The sequence below is a fragment of the Podarcis vaucheri genome (genome assembly GCF_965113315.1).
Source record: "Podarcis vaucheri genome assembly, chromosome: Z".
Classification (NCBI taxonomy): domain Eukaryota; kingdom Metazoa; phylum Chordata; class Lepidosauria; order Squamata; family Lacertidae; genus Podarcis; species Podarcis vaucheri.
Genome location: NC_138758.1, coordinates 25,983,540 through 26,006,518, shown reverse-complemented (window position 1 = coordinate 26,006,518; position 22,979 = coordinate 25,983,540). Strand labels below are relative to the sequence as shown.

Here is a 22,979-nt window from a genome sequence, read left to right as displayed (position 1 = left end):
CTGTCAGGATGGGGCTATATTGAACATTCTCTATCTGCTACCACAAGGGCTCTTGCACTAGCTGACATGTGGGTTTTAATGCTGCACAACAGAGGAATCCAACACAACAGTTGCAATCACAGATATTTGTTGCATAATAGATTATACAATCTATTGCACAACAAAGTTACTAGCAGCCTGATAATACATTCTCAGGTGCAACAACACTCTACTAGTGCGAAATATATCTCCAGTGGAACAATTATATACACTAAGTGACTTTAACTTAGCACTGCTGAGCTGTTTCTGATGGCATACACCATGTGTTTTGGATGTAGATACATGCTTGGGGAGGGGCAGAGCTCAGTGACATATTTCGCATGTGAAACATCCCAGTCTGAGTCCTTGGCAATTCCAGCTTAAAATTTAGTGAGTTGGGAAAGATGCAGGATGATTGGTGGTGGGCCAGTGGTCAAATGGACCAGTGCATCAAACATCTAAAACAATGACAAGACTTCCTGTGTGATCTTTTGAGGTGCAAGAGGACTTGATGGACCAAAGGGTGAGCCAGGATTCCCAGGAAGCGTTGGGATAAAAGGAAATAAAGGTGCACCGGGGGACTTTGGCCAAGATGGACCACCAGGTATCTATGCTCTTATGTGGGTAGTTAACCAGACAGTCCATGTTTCCTGTGAGATGAATATTCAGTTCAACAAATGCATGGGAAAGCTGCCTTCTTGTCCTCCCCTCCAAGACTTTATATTAGCAAGTGGGGTTTAGTGGTTGCAACAGGGGTTGCCACCCTTAGCACCCACAAGGCCTCTGGGTGCCTTGGTCATGAGATGGTGAGAGTGGTTTTACTTTTTACATCCTTACATACTATAGAGCTGAAGGAGGAAATTGGAAGCGTGACCTCACTAGATGACCCTGGGATAGGCACTTCCATCCACTGAGTTTTGCTGAAAGTAGACCCACTGAAATTAATAAACCCAACTTAGTCATTTCCATTAATTTTAATGGTCTGCTCTGAGTATGACTAATGTTGGATACAACCCAGTGTTGACAATGCTCAGCTAGGCTGACCAATGGTCCATTGTTAGGAAGCAATTTCCTGCATTCCTGCAGCCTTCCTCCTGCACTTGTTTTCTTAAAAATTCATCTGAGTTCAATGTACACATGCTCATAGCTTCTGAGAGTTCAAACTTTGCTGTGAAGGTATATGGGTTACAGTAGCTGTCTGCTGTTGTGCTGTTGAAGCTTTTTCCTGCTATTGTTGGGGGGGTTGATTTGCGTATTTTTCATGAATTGCCTGGGTTTCTACATAAATGTAAAAAATGGGTTTTATTTTTATGTTTCGTTTTGCTTATGCTCTCAGGGTTACTTGGGTTCTTTTTACACAGCAAGAGATCTCACAAGTTAAATAGATAATAATAATGTGTCATGCATTTTAAGGCTGTGTCTTAATCTGTTGATTCTTCCTCTCCCGCCGCCCACGTCCAGGTTTCCCTGGAGTTGGGATTTCAAGGGGCAACCCAGGTTTTCCAGGCATTCCTGGGCAGCGTGGCCCTCCAGGACTTACAGGGCGTCCTGGCATTGCAGGGCTAAAAGGTATGACTTTATTTTCTTAAATTACCCAAAATGTTGGTAGGGAGGAGGATCTGGAAAGACAAAGGTTGAACCATTAATCACCCTGAGAGCAGACTGACTGAAGTCAACAGGCTTCGATCCATTGTTCATTTCAGCGAGTCCAGTATCAGGGACATTTCGGAAGGGAGGCATGTGCAGGGAATTTCCCACCAAGCCAGTAACAGTCAATAGCTAACTGTGGATTCAGGGCACCATCATTGGTACTGTGCAAGCATGTGGTGACTAGCTTGACCTCCCTCTGACTAAGTCACTGCTTCATACTAACGTGGAGGACAGTGAGGTTGGCATGGTGCAAATGCTCTGGCAGGAGCACCTGATAGGTTCTGCTAGGACATTTGCACTATGCCGACCTCTCCAGAGCTTTGCCCCTCTCTATCCTACTTTACAGCAGCAGCTCAGCTGGAGGGAGGAGGGTGAACAGCCCCACCCCATTATGTTATCTTTGCTGCTGCTATGATGGTGAGTCAGTACAGAGCCTTTTCAGCAGTGGCCTCAAGATAAAGGAATAGGGTAGGACAGTTCTACTTCCTCACACCGGGTTTTTAGACTTCATTTGTTGAATTAAATTTATACAGCTGGCCATCAGTGCATCAAAGAATATTTCCTAGGTGGCTTATAAGCATAACAGTATTAAAAAGAAACCATACAGTATATAATAATTAAAATCAACATTAAACTGTGAAACTTTTTGTAAACTGCTTTGAGGTTTGTTTGTTTTTTACAATCAAATGGTACATAATTTTTATGACTTAATAAAAATAAATAAAATTAAAGATGGGGGGAACCTTTCTTGATCATGATACTATCAGGGCAGACATATTAGGTCCCACTTTCAGTACTATTTACACCTGCAAATATTTTGCTGTGGACACACTGCTTTATTTCTAGTCAGTATATATCCTGTAACTTGGTGCTAAAATCCTGTGACTTTTTATACCACAAATGTTCTGGCTTATTTTCCTGCTTTTGTTGTTCTGTAGCTGTGGCTCTCACTTTTTTTCTCTGAGCCACACTTTCAGAAGAAAAAAAAAATTGCTTGCAGCATACCAAAAAAATTTATTGTTAAGAAATACATTGGGAAACAAAAAGAAACACAGAACGCAACTACTTTGCAATATGATCCAGAAAGTATAAAACAGTGCAGCTGCATAATATAATAATTAAAATCAACATGAATCATTCCCAAACTATAATATTGATTGTCCTTGAATCTCCCTGCTATACTTGCATAGCATGCCACACCCTTTGAGATCACTGCTCCACAGCACTGTAGAGAGCAACAATGTGGTAGCCCTGGGGAAGAATTGCAGAACAAACCGAAGCAGAACCAATCCCTCACTAATGCACTATTCTTGTGTCAAGAACATGTAGTAGAATATGCTCACAATAAAACGCCTGTCTGAAAGCGCCCTCCATTTGTATCTTTAAAGGTGACTATAAGCCTTGCTATAGGTCCACTGGCTCACAAGGCAGGGCAAATAAATCTTCAAATAAATAAACCAATTTTCCTCCAGTGTCTCAGTTGCTTCCTGTTACTCAATTCAGTGTTTTCCAAATATCTCCTCAGGATTCCCTGGCTCTCCAGGCTTGACTGGCTTAAATGGTTTACCAGGCACAAAGGGCTCACCTGGAACACCAGGTAAATAAATTGAAACAGACTAGGAAGACGCCTAATGACGTGGGCACCTGCTCCATCTTTTGGTAGTTATCTCCAAGACCACCTGTGGACCTTGAGGTCCAGGAATGGGGAACCTCAGGGCTGCCAAATGTGACCCTCCATGTCTCTCTCTGGCTCTTGAAACCCTTCCCACATTCCTTCTTGGCCCATCATTTCAGCCTCACTTGAGTGCTTTTGTCTGGCTGCAATGTGTCCTGAGACTGGGGCGATTTGTCTTGCTTGTTTGGGTAGGGAAGGGAGAGGGGAGTGAGTGTGTATGTGTGCACCTGCAGAAACCGCTGACTTCTGTGTGTGTGTGACGTAGCCTGGTGCACAAAGGTAAAGGTCGTGTTTTTTGCCTTGCCCACTTTTGACTCTGGCCCCAACCACTGCTGTCATGTGTCCCCCTGCCCCCCCAAAGGTTGCCTGTGAGGGGATGTGGCCACTTCAAATCCTTTGACAGCCGATTCCTAAAGGAGCCTTTGCCATCTCCGCAACCTATACCCAAATCTCTAAATATCACAGCGATGAGATTAAGGTATACTTTTATTTAGCCCTCTCGGAAATTCCATTCTCTGCAACAATTTTTGTGGTCTGTTTAAATTTCCTTGCACTGCCAACATTCTCAGCTAAGTGCCAGAGCAGGATACTGTGCCCCCAGCAGAGGAGGGGAGAAGTGTTGTGTGACCGATTGCGGGGGGGTGGGTTCTTTGATGGCGTTTAATGGGCTGCTTTGACCTGCTTTTCATCCTCCCACTCCTTGTTTAGGTCTGAGTGAAATTGGACTTCCAGGGCCTGCAGGAATGCCAGGTGCCAAAGGAGAACAAGGCGTTCCCGGTTTTCAAATTGGACCCCCAGGCTTGCCTGGACAGAAGGGACCTGCAGGAGACTTGGGTAAATAACAGCAACCGCAAAGAGATCATAAACAGCAGCTGAAAGAGACCATGAGTTAGAAGAGGAGTGTTGAGAGCTGGTGCAGCAGAATGGTTAAGATAATGGGCTATGGACTGGGAAGTCCCTGGTTCATATTTCACCTCTGCCATGAACTCGGAAGCTGGCCTAACACAAACCTCTCTCAGTCCCTCCCCCCCACTACAACTGCAGTGCAGTTATCATTGTAAGGCTGGGATGGGAACTTGAACGTCTCCTAGATGTTGATCACTCTCCCATCAGCCTAAAATAGCATGGCCAAGGATTGGGAGCAATGGGAACTATGATCCAACACCTGATTTGTATACAGGTTCCCATCCCTCTTGTAAGAGTTACAAAAGTGTTATGTTCACACACACAGTGCTTTTATCTAAAATGTTTAGGGGTACTCTCATTTTCCTACGCATATTGAAATGCTGCCCCTCAATGAGGCCAAACTTAGATTCACAAAATGTTTAGGGGTATGCGTACCCCTGCATCCTCCCAGAAAAAAGCACATTATATATAGAAGAGAGTGTGTGTGTATGTGTGGAGACCATGGTGGCAAATATTTCTGCCTTAAAGCAATGGGATAAAAATAAAACAACTTAATTTAATCATCCAAAAACAATAGCTAAGCTTTTTGTGATAACAAATGACATTGCACGTTAAGCTCCATGCCACATGCTCCACTTCTGATTGAATATCTGATACGTATTTTATATAATAAATGATTTCTTAAGGATGTTACCATGCCACAGTTTGCGTGGCTGCCAACCGGTGGTGCTACGTGCTACAGCATGACAACAAACAGGGCTCTTGGAGCTGCTGAGCCATAGCTGCAGCGTTGGAGGGTGAGGGAGAGTGAACGAGAGACTCTGGCAGGTGACTGAGACCAGTAAATGAGTGGCTGGGTAGCCCAGGCCAGCTGGTGGAGCAGGCCAGCAAGTGGAGGTTTGGCCAGGGTAGTGGTAGCTTTGGCAAGGAGGGAGGGGGAGCAGTGGTTTAGGCGAGGGGATGGTGTTGGTGAGCAAAGTGAGCGAGATCACGCAGCCCCTAGTTCATATTTTCTAGTTAATCTTTGTCCATGTCACTTTAGGTCGTCCTGGAGCTATGGGTCCTCCTGGTTTGCAAGGGCCTCCAGGCATCTCTCTTCCATCAAAAATTCCTGGGAGACCCGGTGATGCTGGACTTCCTGGAGAAGATGGTAGACCAGGTATGGAGTTGGGAATCCGACCGCTTGGCTTTAGAAATTAAACTGGAAGGAGAGAGACACATTAATCAAGCACCAGCGAAGCCCTGACAGGAGAATCTGCCAGAATGTGTGGTGGAATCCTGCAGTTCAGGAATACAACCTCCCAAAAGCTGGATCCAAAGGCTTTAAGTTCTATAATCAGCATAATGTACGCAAATTAGGTTGAATAATGACCTTGCATGCATTTAACCTGCAGAATGCATATGCTGTTTAATGCATATACTGCAGAATGAATTGAACTACTATAGCAAAAGTGCTTGAACGAACCAAGTCAGTTCAAGGCAGCAAACAAAATTGCAAGCATAAGTGTACAATAATATGTTTAAAAATAAAAGCACTTCTTATTTTGAAATATATTATTGTACATTTATGCTTGTAATTTCATTACTTAAAAAAAATCCAGTGCATTAGATATAATTCAGACAATATAAAAGCCTTTTCCAAAGTTACATCAATAAAGCAGTAGTATAAATACCAGTTTTTAAAAACCACTTAATCATACTTCATTACTAGACTATTGCTGCTGATTAAGGATTGTCTGCAGCTGAGCCCCACTCAGAGCAGACCTGCTGAAATGAATGGGCCTAAGTTTGTCATCTCCATTCAGTTCAGCAGGTCTACTCTGAGTACGACCAGCAGTGGATGCAACCCTAAGAGTAAAAATGCAAACTCTTCTTTAGGTACAAGAACAAGGGTTTTGTTTTTTTTTGGGGGGGGAACAAGTGCACAAAATATTAATTGATATTCAGATCCTCCTACCATCCTACGTATTAAAGGGCTATCTTTCCCCTGTGGTTATAAGGGTGATAAAAATTTCATTCTAAAAAATCCTACAACCATATTAGAGGTTGTAAGCTTGGATTCTACTTGCAAGGGTCTCCTCTCAGTTATACAATAACCTGCACCCTTTTGACAACAGTCTGTAGTGATGCCATATTGATGCTGCAGTGTTTATGTTGGCTTGGATGTGGTCTGGTGAGAACCCCAAGGCTGAAGACCAACATCTGAGCTACCTTTGCTTGTTCCTGTTTGCCCCAGGCTTCCCAGGTCCCCCTGGGCCACGTGGACCACCAGGCCCGGCCTCCAACCAAGGTGTTACTGGTGACCCAGGCCTCCCTGGTCATCCTGGACTAAAAGGTTTCAAAGGTGACACGGGCTCCCCTGGGTTGGGCGGAGTCCCGGGAGCATCAGGATTCAAAGGTACAGTGTTACATTCATTAATATGATTATCATTTACATTATTTTTACAGCTTTCTCCTTCTAGTCATTCTTAAGCCCAAGTTAAGCTGTGATGGTCAGTAAATTGAAAAGGATATTGTGGTGGTGGTGTTGCTGTTGTTTTATATTCTGCCCATGTGACTGGGTTGCTTCAACTACTCTGTGTAGCTCCCAACAAAATGTGTGTGTGTAAGAAACTTTGAAAAATGGAAGTAGGGAACTTAATCTAACTTAATTCCCTCACACTCCATGGGCCAACCTGTCCAGGAATCTTATGTAGGGCAGGTAGGGAATCTAAATAAATAAATGAACAGTGACAAGTGAGTGATACATCCCATTTATAAATCACCTGATGCCATAATGTCATTGGATGATTGACAGCGATCAAAGTTTGAAGGGCCTCCCTGTAACTGATTGATCAGCTCCACTGGGGTTCCCTGTCATGGTTTGTCCTGCAATGTCAGGTGGCTGTGAGTTTGTGGAGGGAATGGCTTAGCAGACCAAACTGGCACCAGGGCCAGTTTCCCACCACTGGGGTAAAGGCAGATGCTTTTAAGACGTTCACAGCGTTAACAGGCCCAGTCCAGTTCTGCTTTCGCCCCAAATAAGTGAAAAGTTCTGCAGCATAAGTCAGTAGGAAGTTAGGTAGATCCTTCCATCTCTTGAGTTTGGTGTTAAATAGGACAGCGGAGCTGAGAGAAATGCTCTCTATATTCGTCTTTTACAGCAAAAGCTGACACTGCCAGGACAGAGCTTCTCTGCAAAAAGAGCAGTTCTGCCTAGGATAATAATATGTGTATAAAATGTTGAATTTCCATATGAAATTGGGGTTCCTCCTTTTCTCTTTGGAAAACACTTGCTAATAGAAGAGGGGGGAGCATGCAGCTGGACTTTGCATATGGCTGTGGTTGAGCTCTCTCAAAGTGACTGAGTGTCCAATCTTGGAGAGCTAACATGGTGAGGTGGTAGACCAGGACCTAGGAGACTGGAATTCATATCCCCATTTAGCTTCAACTTGGGACAGTGACTCCAGATTTGGGCTCCAGAAATGAGCTCCTGGGGCAGGGTGATGCTAACCTCAAAGGAGATGCAAGCATTTGAAGCCCCTATGATTTTTCTCTGGGTCTTCCTTTTTTCTTTTATTTTTTTCCCCTTCACTGTGCAGTTGCCAAAGTTGCAGTTCAAGCTGGAAGATCAGAATGAAGCTTCTGCAACTGCTAGTGTGTGGGAAATTACTTCCACCATCTCAGCTACTTTTTTTTAAGGATCAGATTTTGTCCAGGGATAATGTTTTTAAGATGTAGGCAAAAAAATTATAAGATTGATAAAGGAATAAAAGTACATATCATAATCCTTAATATATAATGTTTGTGGGAGAGCTAGCACAATTAACTATATCATTCAGAATTTACCTGTGCTACATGTATCCTAATTGGGGAGGAAATGTAGGCACCTGAATTTGATTTCGAAGCTTGAATAGTCTTCCACATAAGAAATAAACAGACACCTTGTTGCTGTCATATCTTTTAAAGAAAATGTGGATTCCATGTTTGCTTCACCAGCTAAGTAAATTTTTACGTAATCCCAGTCTCTGATGTTTTTTTAATTACTGTAATCCACTACTGTTTTGATGGTTTTTTTATTTACTTCTCTTAAGGATAAGTAAGAGGAGAAGAATTTTTTTAATAATATGTGCTCCATTTGCATATACAGTGGTACCTCGGTTTATGAACTTAATCCGTTCCGGAAGCCCGTTCTTAAACCAAAGCTGTTCTTAAACTGAGGCACGCTTTCCCTAATGAGGCCTCCCGCCGCCTATGCCCTTCCACCATTCGGCTTCTGTTCATAGACCAAGTTAAAGTTCACTAACCGGAACACTACTTCCAGTTTTGTGGAGTTCTTATACCTAATAGTTCATAAACAGGGCTGTTCTTAAACCGAGGTACCTCTGTATTCAGCAAGTTCTGCAGTGTTTGCTTGTCGAAGACATTTGTATCCTGGTTTCTCACCCCATTGATGTCAAAGGTGGTATATGAAAATAGGTTCTTAAATTTTGCTTCAGTGAACACATCAGTGGTAATCAGAAAGAGAACAGAATCAGACCAAAAATAAAATAAATTGGAAAGATTGTTTAAATCAAAGGACAGGCATAATGAAAATATAAAAGCATGCAGATTTGCCCTAGAAAAGCCTTGAGCAACAGTATAAACTGATATACAGTGGTACCTCAGGTTACATACGCTTCAGGTTACAGATGCTTCAGGTTACAGACTCCGCTAACCCAGAAATATTACCTCGGGTTAAGAACTTTGCTTCAGGATGAGGACAGAAATTGTGCTCCGGTGGTGCGGCACCAGCAGGAGCCCCCATTAGCTAAAGTGGTGCTTTAGGTGCTTCAGGTTAAGAACAGTTTCAGGTTAAGAACAGACCTCCGGAACGAATTAAGTACTTAACCCGAGGTACCACTGTACCAGCTTCCTCAACCTGGGGCTGGGGTTGCAGCTGGGGCTGCGGCTGGGGCTGCGGCTTTCAACTACAATTCCCACCAATTCCCTGACTGATGATGATGGGAGTTGTAGTCTTAAAACAACTGGAGGGCACCTGATTGCGGAAAGCTGCTTAATGCTATTCTAAAACAAAATAGCCTGGTTTTCTCTTACTAATGTGCTCATGTGATTGCCAGTATCAGTTTCTGTAGTCTGGTTGCAGAAGCAAGTCTATACCTCTTGTATCTTCTCAGGCTTCAGAGGTGACCCAGGTTTAATGGGAATGCCAGGTAAAGATGGTCCTCCAGGAGATGCCGGTTTCCCTGGGCCAAAAGGTGAAGCAGGCCGTCGAGGTAAGCGCCAAGCAGCTTCATGGGAGATGCACTTGACCTTGGGAAAGGAACAAAACATAGCGTGATAAGAGAATGTTATAGATTCTCTGTTATGCTGCCTGTTACATGATTAGCCAAAAATAAGATTTTGGTTTGAAGTAGTTAGGGCCTCTTACTGAGTTTTCAGAATTTTGTTTAGTTTAGCTCCTCTCATCCGATCAAGATAAATATGTCACTTACAGGAAGGACCAAAAGGTTGTGGTGCGGAATGCTCCTGTTCAGGGTTCCAGCCAGGCAGCCATGCCCTTTTCCAGGATACTCCATTCCCCCGCAAAATAATAATAAATAAATAAAATTCTTTGCTTTCCCCCCCCCCCAGCCCTTTTAAGGCATGTTTTTTCATGAATATATTTTTGGCACTTCTATAAACCTTTGAGTTCCCTCGATCCTGATTATACCTCCCTCTTGTGAGCAGATGTTGCTACTTTTGGCTGTGTGAAGATCAGCAGAGAAAGACTTGGCTATTGGCATAGAACAGAACATCTGTATTTGTTCTTGTGGCTTTCAAAATTCAGGAAAGATTTGCCCATTTCAGTTTCCTCTTGCTGTGATCCGATTTCACTGCTATTCTTTATACTAGCTGACAGAAACCTTGTTCTTTCCATCATGTCCGAATGATTCTTGGGAGGTGCAATATTTGGATATTTTATTTGTAATTTGCGTTATATTTAAGCTTCATTTTGAATACCTATAACAGAAGTGGGGGACCTTTTTGCTTCACGGGGCCAGATCCCTACCAGGATTGATCTGTGTGTGGGGCCTGACCATATGCGAAATTCCCTTGGGCATTTCCCGCTTGGGAACCACACTGCAAGAGAGGAAGTTTAGAACATTTGAGCAAACACACATCTAATGTCTCTCCCCACCCCCTCAATTTGACTGAAGCTAAAGGGGTGGGGTGGGACGCGGGTGGCGCTGTGGGTTAAACCACAGAGCCTAGGACTTGCTGATCAGAAGGTCGGCGGTTCGAATCCCCACGATGGTGTGAGCTCCCATTGCTTGGTCCCTGCTCCTGCCAACCTAGCAGTTTGAAAGCACGTCAAAGTGCAAGTAGATAAATAGGTACTGCTCCGGTGGGAAGGTAAATGGTGTTTCCGTGTGCTGCTCTGGTTCGCCAGAAGCAGCTTAGCCATGCTGGCCACATGGCCCGAAAACTGTACGCCGGCTCCGTCTGCCAATAAAGCGAGATGAGTGCCGCAACGCCAGAGTCGGTCACAACTGGACCTAATGGTCAGGGGTCCCTTAAAGGGGTGGGGTGAGGAATGGTTGCAAAGAGAGGACAAGGTGAATCTCCCAAGAAAGGGAGTTCCAAAGTTCTGCATCTTCTCCATATTATTATTCCTGTTTCTCTTGAGCATCCCAGTTGTACAGTCTTATCTACTGATGGTAAAGGGGAGGGCGCCTAGGGTTGTGATGTGATATATTTTCTCACCGCCATCTGTTGATAATCAAGGCAGGTCATTCTCCTATCCATCATGTGCAGGGTTTCCTGGTCTTCAAGGGGCTCCTGGTCTTGTGCAGAAAGTTGAAGAAGTCAAAGTTGCTCCAGGCTTAATTGGTCTGCCAGGAATTGATGGCATCCCTGGTTTGAATGGAGATACTGGGTTCCAAGGCCTGACTGGACCACAAGGTAAAACACGCACCTTACGTGGATGCCTTCAGTATAAGGCAGTTTCCTGTGTCCTTATTTTAGGAGCATATAAGTGGCCTCAACAGAGTAGATTCTCAGATTCACAACCTACCCTTCCACTTGACTCCTTATTTTACTTTTTTCTTATCTCTTTTTTTTTTATAAAATTTTTATTGGGTTTTCACATTTTATATAGACAAAAACAAAAACACAAAAAACAAATAAACACATAAACAAAGAAAAAAAAAAGAAAACAACAACAAACATATATACTTTCCCAAAGATATTATTTCCTAACCCTGGTCATTGACTTCCCCCTACCCCCTCCCTTGCATCCCCATTTCCAAATTTATGTCAGCAAATTGGCATTTCCCTGTCCTAATATTAATCCTTTTATAAAAGCAAACAAAATTAATTTTTTCTAAGTTGGACCTCAATTCCCTTCCATCGATTTCCCATTTTGTCTTGAATAATGATCTTTTTAACCAAATCACATAGTCATGAGTGTTGTTAGAACTTAATTTCCCCCCCCCCCCTCCCATCCCCGGTTTGCGTCCCTTCCCAAAGCATGTCCAAAATAACAGTTCTTAGCCCGGGTTCCTCACGTCCGAGGCCCTCCAGTCTCTTTCAGTCCCTCTCCGCCGGTCTTGTTGGTAACCCTTTATGCCAGTCGTCACATCTCGAAAGAGTTCTTTCACCATCAATCCAAAGTCTCTTCCCATATTTGCAAACAGCTGCTGAGGAGTTTCCACAAGGCATGAATCTTGAAGGTAATCAAAGTCAGAGTCTATGTGGAGGCCCCAATTATATTTCTTTATTTTAAATTCCTTAATTTCATAGACTCCCAGGGCCTCCACTTTCGTCTTCTGGATCTTTCGTGGATTTATAGTAGATTTACTCCAATAATCTCCTTGTTTGTATTCCACAGGCGTCAGTTTCTGCTCGGTATTTTCCCACATCACTTCTTCTCTTTCTTGTTTTGTCTTCTCCTCTGCTTTTATTATCATTTCTGGTTCAGCTGTGGATTCTTTCTCATTGAGGTCCTCTTTACATTCAGCAGGACTACTTGTTTCAGAAGTCAAGGTCATCAATTGTTCACTCATAGCCGTAGTCTGCTCTTGTAAGATTCCAACCAAATAAAACATCCTTTCGATTTCTCCCAGTATCTTTCCATCCACAGCCATTGTAATTCCACAGAATTCCCTCTAGAGGGAATCTGGTTACTTAGTATTCTTTTCCCCAACAGTCCTCTGTCTTGTTATTGTTTCTTTATTTCCAACAATTTTAGATCAATTGTAACTCTTTTTAATCCAGAGGTAACTTAGGTAGCAATTTTCCACTATTAACAGTCCGTTTGACAGCTTTGATAGCTGTCAAACTCTGCACTTCTTAAACCAGCTCCAAAGCAGGACGCTCCCGGGCCCGGGAGGGGGGGTTGTTTACAACAGAACATAAAACATCCAACACTCCTCTCTCCTGCTCAAAATTTCCAAATCTTGGAAGTTACTGTCTTTTTTAAAACTCACCCTTTACAGGGTAGGCACTCCAGCTTAGTTCTTTTTTCGTTGCTCTAGATCGTCTGCAAGGTAGGGGGTGCGGACTTCCTTTTAGCACATCCCCCGATCGTCTCAAATTCAATGGATAAATTTCTTAAAAGCCAAGTCCAAATTACTCACGGGTTGTTTTTTCAGCCGAATTTCAAGGAAGGAAGTCAGCGCTCTCCGGTCATGGCTCGCGGCTTCGCTCAGCAGAGGTAGCGATGGACTCTCAGTGCCGCGCCACCCCCCGTATCCCCTCCGCAGCCTTTAAAAAGGCTCTTCGCGAATCAGGGGGGGCGCTTAAGGCACCCGCCGAGTCTTCAGTCCGCAGGCATGCCGCGCCTGCGGTTTTAAGGGTCCCCGTGTCGCCGGCACGGCAAAGACCCGTCCCCTGCTGAGCCGATTCCCTCCGGAGCTCGGAGGGAATCCGCCATTCCCAGATCGCGTCAACCCCAGAAGTCTACTTTTTTCTTATCTCTTCCCTCTAAGCCACTCTCTCCCAAGTAAAAAGGTTGCAGAGACTGAGTAATTAATCACAGTTGTGTTTATTTGGTCTATGGATCATAAACATCAAATGCAATATTGGGTTACTGAGTCTCACACACACACACACACCAACAACAACAACATACATATGGTGCATTTTAAAATCGGTGTATAGCAAAATCCATCAGAAATAAATTAAAAAAGTTAAAAATGCAGACAGTTTTGACTTGGCCCACCTCTTCCCTCTAATAAGTGTGACCTAGTTTCGAAAGCTACAGCATAGGAACTTGGCTTTATTTTCTGTGGTTTGGAATCTGCCATTTAAGTGGAGGCATAAAGTTCATACGATTTCCCCATGTGTTGGGAAAGGGCTGGGGAGAAAACCTACATCCAGAACTCACTTTTAAACCTGTGTTGGTTTCGCACAAATGTTCCATGTCTAGATGCCGCTTCTGCTTCTGCCCAGCAAGGATGTTCATAAAGTGGACATTTTAGAAGTCCTGGGTATTATTATGCTAAGCTGCATTGAATGGAAAGGCTGGGGCAGCAGTGGGGAACCTGTGGCTATCCAGATGCTGTTGGAGTGCAGCTCCCATCATCCCTAGCAATTGGCCATGCTAGCTGGGGGCTGATGGGAGTTGGAGTCACAGGTTCCCCACCTCTGGGTTAAGATAAGCTGGCCCTACTCATCTGCTCCTGCCAACCTAGCAGTTCGAAAGCACGTCAAAGTGCAAGTAGATAAATAGGTACCATTCTGGCGGGAAGGTAAACGGCATTTCTGTGCGCTGCTCTGGTTTTGCCAGAAGTGGCTTAGTCATGCTGGCCACATGACCCGGAAGCTGAACGCCAGCTCCCTCGGCCAATAAAGCAAGATGAGTGCCGCAACCCCAGAGTCGGCCACGACTGGACCTAATGGTCAGGGGTCCCTTTACCTTTTTACTCATCATGACATAGATCTCTTGTTTTGACTGAAGACAGGGGTATGAGAAAAAAACAACTTAACAAGCTATTTATGTATATATATAACAGGACCCAAAGGGATGGCAGGTAGACCGGGCCAGATGGGAGTCAATGGTTTGCCAGGGTCACCTGGTGTAGTTGGAGATCCAGGGACTCCAGGAAGTACTGGGCCACCAGGATTTGAAGGTAAATGCTTTTTACATTGTCTCTTTAGTGTCTAGGGCGGCGAAGAGAAATCTGTGACCCTCCAGCCTATGGGACTACAATATCCATCATTTATTATTATGATTTATTAAATTTCCATATCACCATTCTTTGAAGGATCACAAAAATGCCTAACATAGTAACAAACAAAAGAATAACTTCCCCCTCCCACAGTTATAAAAGCCATAGATGGTTTAATTAGGGCTGGGAGAAGAGAAAATTTTTTGCCTGGCACCCAAAGATGTATAATGAAGGCACCAGGTGAGCCTCCCGGGGGAGGGCATTCTACAAAAGGGAGCCACTGCAGAAAAGGCCCATTCTCATGCTGCCACCCTCCGGACTTCTCATGGAGGAAGGAGGCATACAAAGAAGGGCCTCTGATGATTATAGCAGGGTCTGATATGGGAAGAGCTGGTCCTTGAGGTATTGCAGTCCTGAGACATGAAAACCTTCAGAGGTCAAAACCAGCACTTTGAATTGGGCCCAGAAACTAATTGGCAGCCAGTGCAGTTGGTCCAGGATTGGCGTTATGCTCAAACTGTCTTGCCCCAGTGAGCATTCTCATGCATCTGTCATGCTCATAGTTGTGCAGGAGAACTTATTGGGGTGGGGTAGTCTGGGGAAAGGAGGATTCCAGTGCATTCATGCTGCAGTTCTGAAAACAGCTGTGGGGGCCAAAGGCAGAGCTAAATGCTCTGGCACCTGGAGCAGCACGCATACTGTGCACCCAGGGCGGGGCTAGCCGCCCACAGGGGCAGGGCAAGCGTCCCAGGGTGGCGGGGTGGTGATGTCACCCCCCTTCAGGGATGACACCTGGGGTGGGCCACACCACCACACACCCCTTTCTCTGCCAGTGGTGGAGGCATGTATGTATAATTAACCAAAGAAGAAGAAAATGCAATGTTGCACGTAAGCATTAGGTGTAGCGTGTATTTGTTTATTTGTAAACCACAGTTTCATAAAAATAAAAGATGGTGTACACCATACAATCTTACAATAAAAACATCTGTTAATTCTAGGCAGGGTGGGGGGGATTCACACTGCAGAAGCCCTGTGTGAATAACACTGTTTTTAGGAGACACCCCCTGCAAAAAAAAAGGGCAAGAATGGTTCCTGCTGAACTTGTACCAGCAGGGAGTTCCACAGGGCAAGGTCTACCAAACTGAAACTCTGGTCCCTTGTAAAGGCTGGCTGAAACTCAGGGGCATTGGGAACCACTATAGTGCCCATCAGAGCATCTCTGATGTAGTTTGGCCCTCAAAATTATTATCTTGGCACTAGTTGAGTAGGTGAGAAGGAAGAGGAGTTCCTCATCCATGACAGCCTCAATCTTGCTGGCACTACGTCACTCATGGCCAGGATCCAACCTCTCTCTTTTTCTCCCCAGGAATGTCTGGGAAGCCTGGTCCTGCTGGTTTACCTGGCATGCCAGGCCGCAGCGTTGGGGTCGGCTACACGTTGGTGAAGCACAGCCAGTCGGAGCAGATCCCGCCATGCCCTGTAGGGATGAACAAGCTCTGGGAAGGTTACAGTTTGCTGTATGTGGAGGGCCAGGAGAAGGCTCACAACCAGGACCTTGGTAAGCAGGCAAATATTGATTGTTTGTTTATTCAGAAGCCAAAAGGCTCCCAGAATGTCTTACATGCAATCCACTAAAACAAAGCAGTCCCTGCCTGCAGGCTTACAATCTAGAAAAACCATGACACACAAGGGGAAAGGGACAGGGAGGGAAGAGGGGAAAATCAAACTCAGACACCAATTCCTAAAACAGTTGTTTTTGTAATGAGCAGCTGGCACAGTTCAGGGGTGGGAGCTGCTTGATGGAGCTGGGCATTTGGCAAAAACGATGGAATGGGCCCTGCTTCCCATCTTTCCCACTGGTGGTATGGCCACTGGTGGAGGAAGAGGAGTGCGTGGGGAGCACATCGCCTCCATCAGCGTGGTCCTGGTAGGGTGCCATCATGGCTGTCCTCCCCCCCACCTGCGCTGGGCGCCATGCCCCTGTAAGCGGCATGCCCCGCCCCCAGGACACACACCATGCCCCTGCAGGAGGCACACCACACCCCTGTGGGCAGCGCATCATGCCCCCAGGACACGCACCAGCCCCCCACCTGTTCTCCGCCCCCCGGTGCAGGAGCATGAAGCTCCGCCACTGGGTACAACTTCGCTCAGGTGAACCTCGAGGTAGAAGAGGCCTGTTACTTACCTGTCCTTGCTTTTGGGGGTGTTCAGAGGGTGAAAGCATAGCGGAAGTCATTAATTGGTAGCCAATTCAGTTCCATAACTGATGTTATATGTTCAGATTTTCCTTCCGCTAGTCATCAACAAACAGAATCACATGCATAAAAGGGCACATGACTAAACAAAACAATATATTGATTATAAGACGTAGCTCAACCTACTAAGATAGACAAAATAGTGTTACTATTGCAAAGTGTACACCTCAGCAAGGCTTACAAAGAAGCATTTGGCACAAAAGTTGTTATTGTTTCGAAAAATGTGCTGAACAGCCGATGACAAGTTTCCAGATAAGGTCCTATTTCGAAAATCTTCCTCAGATGAAAACAATTAATAAACATTGGCATATTCCTATCCCTGAAACATGTTATACTTTGCAAGTGTAATGATACTTGTCTGCTGCTTAGAGCATTTCATTGCATTACTTTGCAACAAATATTTTGTCTATCTTATTGCAAACTTAATGCAATCAATATGCTGATTCGTTTACAGTCATGTGCCCTTCAGCAGCGTGTGTGTGTGTGTGTGGTTTGAATTCAATAAACAGGCCATCTGAATGAGCCTGACGCTCTGAGTTGACTGCCATGCTTTTTCTCTTGCCTCTCCCCTGTAGGTTTTGCCGGCTCCTGCCTGCCTCGCTTCAGCACGATGCCTTTCATTTACTGCAACATTAATGAGGTCTGCTACTATGCCAGCCGCAATGACAAATCCTACTGGCTCTCCACCACAGCTCCCATCCCCATGATGCCCGTCAGCAGCTTCCAGATCTCTCAGTACATCAGCCGCTGCTCAGTATGCGAAGCTCCTTCCCAGGCTGTGGCTGTTCACAGTCAGGACATCACCATCCCTCAGTGCCCAGAAGGCTGGCGTAGCCTCTGGATTGGATATTCCTTCCTCATGGTAAGAGTCCCTTGCTTTGCATGCAGAAGGCACTCAGTTGAGTCCCTGGCAGAATCTCCATTTAAAAAGTAGTCTCTCTCTGCCTGGGGCCATGGAAAGCTGCTGCCAGGCAGCGTAGACAAGGGTAGGCTAGATCGATTTGCAAGAAACTGATCTTTCACTGTGGCAGTAGAAACACCCCACCCACTTGGGAACTTCTTGCCTATGGACACCAGGCAGGCACCTTCACTGTACAGTGGTACCTCGGGTTAAGAACTTAATTCGTTCTGGAGGTCCGTTCTTAACCTGAAACTGTTCTTAACCTGAAGCACCACTTCAGCTAATGGGGCCTCCCGCTGCTGCTGTACGATTTCTGTTCTCATCCTGAAGCAAAGTTCTTAACTCAAGGTACTATTTCTGGGTTAGCAGAGTCTGTAACCTGAAGCGTCTGTAACCCAAGGTACCGCTGTACTCTTTTCAGGCCAGTTTATAGTGCATTTGTTTAGGTAAGCCTATGCAGACATTTAGAATGTTGGCATGTGTTTTTAAATCTGATTTTTAGCTCATCAGTGATTTTAATTAATTAATTTGTTTAATGTTTCAAAAGAGTTGTTTTTAACGGATGGTTTTATTGTTTCATTCTTTCGGCAAAGTGCTTTGATGTTTTACTGCAACCAAGTGGCATATGAATCTCAGGAAATAAAAAACCCCAGCAACAACAGATGAACAAATTATGAAACTGGAGAGTAAGGTCACATCTGCACCAACCACTTAAAGCACTATTAAAACTGACCTCACAAAGCTGCAATGCTCAGCACAGTTCCCAGGATTCCCCAGGGTTGTAAAAGTGGCATAATAGTGCTTTAAATGGTTGGTGCGGATGTGACCTAAATATGTGAGTGCCTGCATTCATATAAGTTTGTGTATATGTGTGACTGAGCATATGTACACATGAGTGTATATAAGGGGTTCAGCTGGTGCTTGTGTTGGCCCAGGGAGGCAGGGTAGAGGATGAGTAAAGATCCTCCATCCCTTTGTTTCCCCCTTTCCTTCCCTGCAAATTGTAGCTACCACCTGCCCTGCAAGTCCCTGCTCCTGGTTCCATGGACATGAGACCTACAGGTTGGGTGGAAGCTGAGAGCAAAAGGAAGAACTGAACATCTCTTTCTCTTCTTGGCCTTCTCCGTCTGCTGCAAGATACCATAAATACATAAGAGGGGGACTTACCCTGAGTCAAACCATTTGCCCATCTAGTTCAGTATTGTCAACATTGACTGGCATTGGCTCTCTGGGATTTCAGTCAGTGAGTCTCTTCCCAGCCCTAACGGGAGATGTCAGGGATTGAACCTGAGACCTTCTTCATGCAAAGGAAATGCTTTGCCACTGATCTGTGGTCCTCCCTCGTGGTATGATTTTGTTTTCTGCAGCAACCAGAACTGTGAGCGTTTTGTTCATCTCTACCAATCCCTGCTGTGGGAGTTTCTTTAACGAAACTGTTTTCTTATAGCACACTGCAGCTGGAGCTGAAGGTGGCGGCCAGTCTCTCGTCTCCCCCGGCTCTTGCCTAGAAGACTTCCGTGCCACCCCTTTCATCGAATGTAATGGTGCCCGAGGGACCTGCCACTACTTCTCAAACAAGTACAGCTTTTGGCTGACGACGGTTGAGCAGAGCCAGCAGTTTGCCGACTTTACCATCTCCGAGACTCTGAAGGCAGGCCAGCTCCGGACACGAGTTGGTCGATGCCAAGTCTGCATGAAGAACTTGTAGCAAAGGCCAGAACTGGTCAGAGCCAACATAAGGGACTTGAGGTCTTGCAGTGCTGGAGACTGTGGGATGTGCAATCTTCCCCGGCTGCAGTAATGGCATTGAAATCACTTCGAAAACCTCTGGGGCCCCCTTGTCTATATTACAGAACATGGTGCTATATTTCTCTCTTCTTCTGTTCAAGGCTACCTCAGGAGGCCTTTCTCTGGTTTTCTAGGTGCCACTTCCTGCCCTCTCTTTGACATACTAAACAGATTTTAATAGGACCTGTTGAATTTTGGAGAACGTTCTCCTCTTCAGAGCTTTGGCCATTCCTGGCAGCTTCTCATGCTGTTATGGATTAAAAAAAGGTTCAACAAATGCCATAGATGTTGACTGTAACAGCCATAGTCAGGCCTCTTATTGGTTTATTTTAGAAGCAAACCCCCACCCCAGCTTGTCAGAGCTTGGTCCCGTCAATGTGATTTTGCTCACCACAGGTGAGCAGGCACATGACTACATAAACACACAATATCATATTTGAAGCAACTATAAATAATTGTTCTGTCCAGGTCCCTGGAGCAGAGGGTCATAAGTGCTGCCTGGCACGTTATTCAACAAATGAACTTGTAAAATGAGTGCCTGCTTCAAACATGATAGGGAAAGCACAAGTGTGCTCTTACTGTAACATGAGGATCGGGTCTGAGGCTTATGAAACAATGAAAAGGTACCTGTGACATAGGCAGAATCAAGTTTATAAAAGACAAGCTCCAAACGTCTTACAAATCAATTATTGTATCTGAAATGATAAATTTTAACTAGTCATTGAAACTACTAAATCAGTTAAAAAATGGAAGGATTTGTCATTATGTTGCAGCTATACATTCAGGTGCTTTAGCAATTAGCCAGCATTTTTAAAATATGCATTTGGTGGAGAAATTTGTGATGGGCACACTTTTGACACATTATCCTTCCCTGTGTAATGTTTACATATAAAAGTTTAGGAAATATTTCTCAGCATTCCCCTGCTATTTGATGTGCTACAAAGAGGTGAGGCAGCTGAAGCAAAAATAAGTGTTTTCACACCTACATCTCATTTAGAGCACCATCTTTTGCAAATCAGAGTAACGAAATTTACAAGCCCTGTTCAGACATTACTCATATCTGCTTCTTAAGCTGAGACATGCACACTGTTTGCTCATGCAAGTACCTCCCTCCCTCCCCACTCCCTCCTTCCCCACTCCCTCCTTCCTTCTCAGTGTGCTGCAGTTGAATACTTCCTGTATCAATTAACCATAGTTTTCTGTTGCATCCAAAGCAGGACCACTATTTTTACAAACCTGGATCTGAACCCAACTTCACACCATGGTTTCAGACTCTCTTTTCCAGCTTTTGTAAACATAGCAGGAAACTGTAGTTAATTATCAAAGGAAACCTTCAAATGTGGTGCATCTAGGAAGGGGAGGGCAGTGCAAAGACATACCACGAAGTCAGAAGTTGCATGCATAACTCAGTTTAGTAAGCAGAGAATATTATATCCAAACTGGGCAATAATGGATTCTGGATGAATATATCAAAGAGGCAGGTGTATTGAGTAGTTTCCTGTGCTGTATTACTTAGAACTGTAAAAAGCCTTTGCAAAATCAAAGCACTCTAGTGGTACTACATTGTACAGATTTTTTGATTGGCACATGCAGGCAGGCACATGCACTGAAACAACTGCAGGAGGCTGTTCCAGTGCAGGAGGTACAGTGCATGGTGATATCTGCAAAGTTAAAACAGCCTGAGACTGCATTGTACTGTTACTGATCCTTTCCAGGCTGCCTCTGAATGCACTGGAAAGCCCAGTAGAGAGGGGGGAAAGCCAGCAACAATGTTGGGCTGCCATGCAATTTCCAGTATTGCTGACCTACCTGCTCATTGCTGGTCTGCCGCTGTTGCCTGTTGGGGTGGCAGCTATGCTGGGAGTTCTGAGCTTGGCTTCATTGAGCCAAAAACATTTCTTGTTTCCCACCTGGCTTGCCTCCCCATCAGTAGGGAGACAGGGCAGTGGCAGGTGATAATACACTTGCAGTCTCAGGCTTGGCACCACCACTGCCCCACAACCAGCTGCCTCTCCCTCTCAGCCCTAGGTTGTGGAGGTCAGAGTATGGGACAGGTTGTTGTAGCAGAAACAGCACAGACTGCAGGTGCCTGTAGGAGCAGAGAAGCAACTTCTAGCATGGCTCCAAGAATTACCTTTGCATGGGAACAATTGTGCAGAATTGTGTGCAGCAAATTTCTGCAAAATGAGGACCTTTTTAAATGTTTCCTGCTGGTTTAATTAAGCATATAATATAGTATAGCCTGCACTTAAGGTCACATTCTTCAGCTATCTGCTTTGCATGTGCTTTGAGCTCTGCCATGGATTCACACTGGATCCAGGTTGACTCACTTCCTAATCTGCTTTAATGGTCTCTACCATGCATTTGCAGCAGTTATAGGAAGCCTCTGGCCATTTTGTAAAATATGTCTTCTCATTGCATAATGTCTTAATATTTTCCTGTAGGTGTTTATGCAAAGTTCCTTGCTTTCTGCTTGTGACACAGGAATAGCCTAGGCTGTGTTGGATTAATCTGTGATAGTCTACAATATGTGGATGGTATTTCGTGGTCATAGGGGACTTAAAAACATGTGCAATAGTTATGCCTCTAAGATGAACAAACCGTTTGTTTTTCATTTATTTTTTAGGGTGCTCTATTTTTACTGAGTTTTACACTTTAAACAGAATAGCCGGTTATCTTGAAGACCATTTTCAGATGTTTTAAAACCCATGTACCAATCTTTATGGGATGACATCACACTATATCCCGGGTCTCTATGAACCCCTGATCATACCAGGCAGGCTGCTGGTGGTGCATATAAAGATTCACTTTGTCTAAAAGCTCAACCTCCCTTACACTTGACAGTGCTCAAAATCAATCATGATTCTGTACCATTTGCAATAGGAATGCATGCTTGAGCAGGTCATTGGGGGTTAATGACTTCTGTATTCACTGGTGCTTTATGGGTCTTGAGTGAAAACGTCCATTTTTCTTTGTGGAATCTAAAGACATATGTGTGAAATTTCATGGTTTTCTCCAATTCTTGTGCTGTACTGTACATAAAATGAGAAAATTTATATACTGGTTACTCAACAGGTTTGCAACTGTTAGAGCACATTTACAGATTTTTGCCTTTCAGAGGTAGCCTTGAAACTGCTGGTGCCAAAGTGATATACACTATAAAACAATTTAGTTTTACACTTAACTTCGAGTAGATGTTAGATTAACCTTTTCTACTGCTTAAGCCATGGCGGGTTCTCTTTTGTTTCAACTGGGGGAGAAGTGTGATTATTTTTGTAATACACTGTCAAAAGCATCTTTAGGGCACAGACTGTATTTTCCATTGTTAATTTTATCGAAAAAGCCATAAAACACAAATATGCCAATTTTGTGAGTTATGCTGTTTTTCCTTATGCAGTTGAATGAACACTGTCCCTTTCTCTTCACCACTCCCCAACTTCTCAGTAAATTTCAGAGTTTTTCTGAACAGGATGCCAGTTTTGGTGCAAGACATAAATCTAATGGAGCTTTATTCAACAGTTGAGTGTTCAAATCAATCAGTTTGCAGTTGTATCACGAGAGAGATCACTAGGGGACTTTTGCTACCTACCCTCCAGATTAGCAGCAGGTGCTGTTTCCTTACAAAAGTACCAAAGGGCAGCTTTCTCTCACAT

The 22,979-nt window shown here is 44.4% G+C and overlaps 1 protein-coding gene across 5 annotated transcripts in view; it reads left to right on the top strand.

Moving 5' to 3' along the window:
- COL4A6 (collagen type IV alpha 6 chain) overlaps positions 1 to 22,691 on the top strand; it is a 175,449-nt gene extending 152,758 nt beyond the window's left edge. For all 5 annotated transcript variants that reach the window (XM_082208639.1, XM_082208636.1, XM_082208637.1 and 2 more), the window contains 12 exons: positions 515 to 622; positions 1,480 to 1,587; positions 3,194 to 3,265; positions 4,052 to 4,177; positions 5,292 to 5,408; positions 6,486 to 6,647; positions 9,406 to 9,504; positions 11,027 to 11,173; positions 14,227 to 14,343; positions 15,749 to 15,940; positions 17,213 to 17,499; positions 18,986 to 22,691. In XM_082208639.1, coding sequence (XP_082064765.1) covers positions 515 to 622; positions 1,480 to 1,587; positions 3,194 to 3,265; positions 4,052 to 4,177; positions 5,292 to 5,408; positions 6,486 to 6,647; positions 9,406 to 9,504; positions 11,027 to 11,173; positions 14,227 to 14,343; positions 15,749 to 15,940; positions 17,213 to 17,499; positions 18,986 to 19,246 — 1,796 coding nt within the window. In that variant the 3' untranslated portion in view covers positions 19,247 to 22,691. The remainder of the gene's footprint in view (positions 1 to 514; positions 623 to 1,479; positions 1,588 to 3,193; positions 3,266 to 4,051; positions 4,178 to 5,291; positions 5,409 to 6,485; positions 6,648 to 9,405; positions 9,505 to 11,026; positions 11,174 to 14,226; positions 14,344 to 15,748; positions 15,941 to 17,212; positions 17,500 to 18,985) is intronic.
- Positions 22,692 to 22,979: the final 288 nt, after the last annotated feature.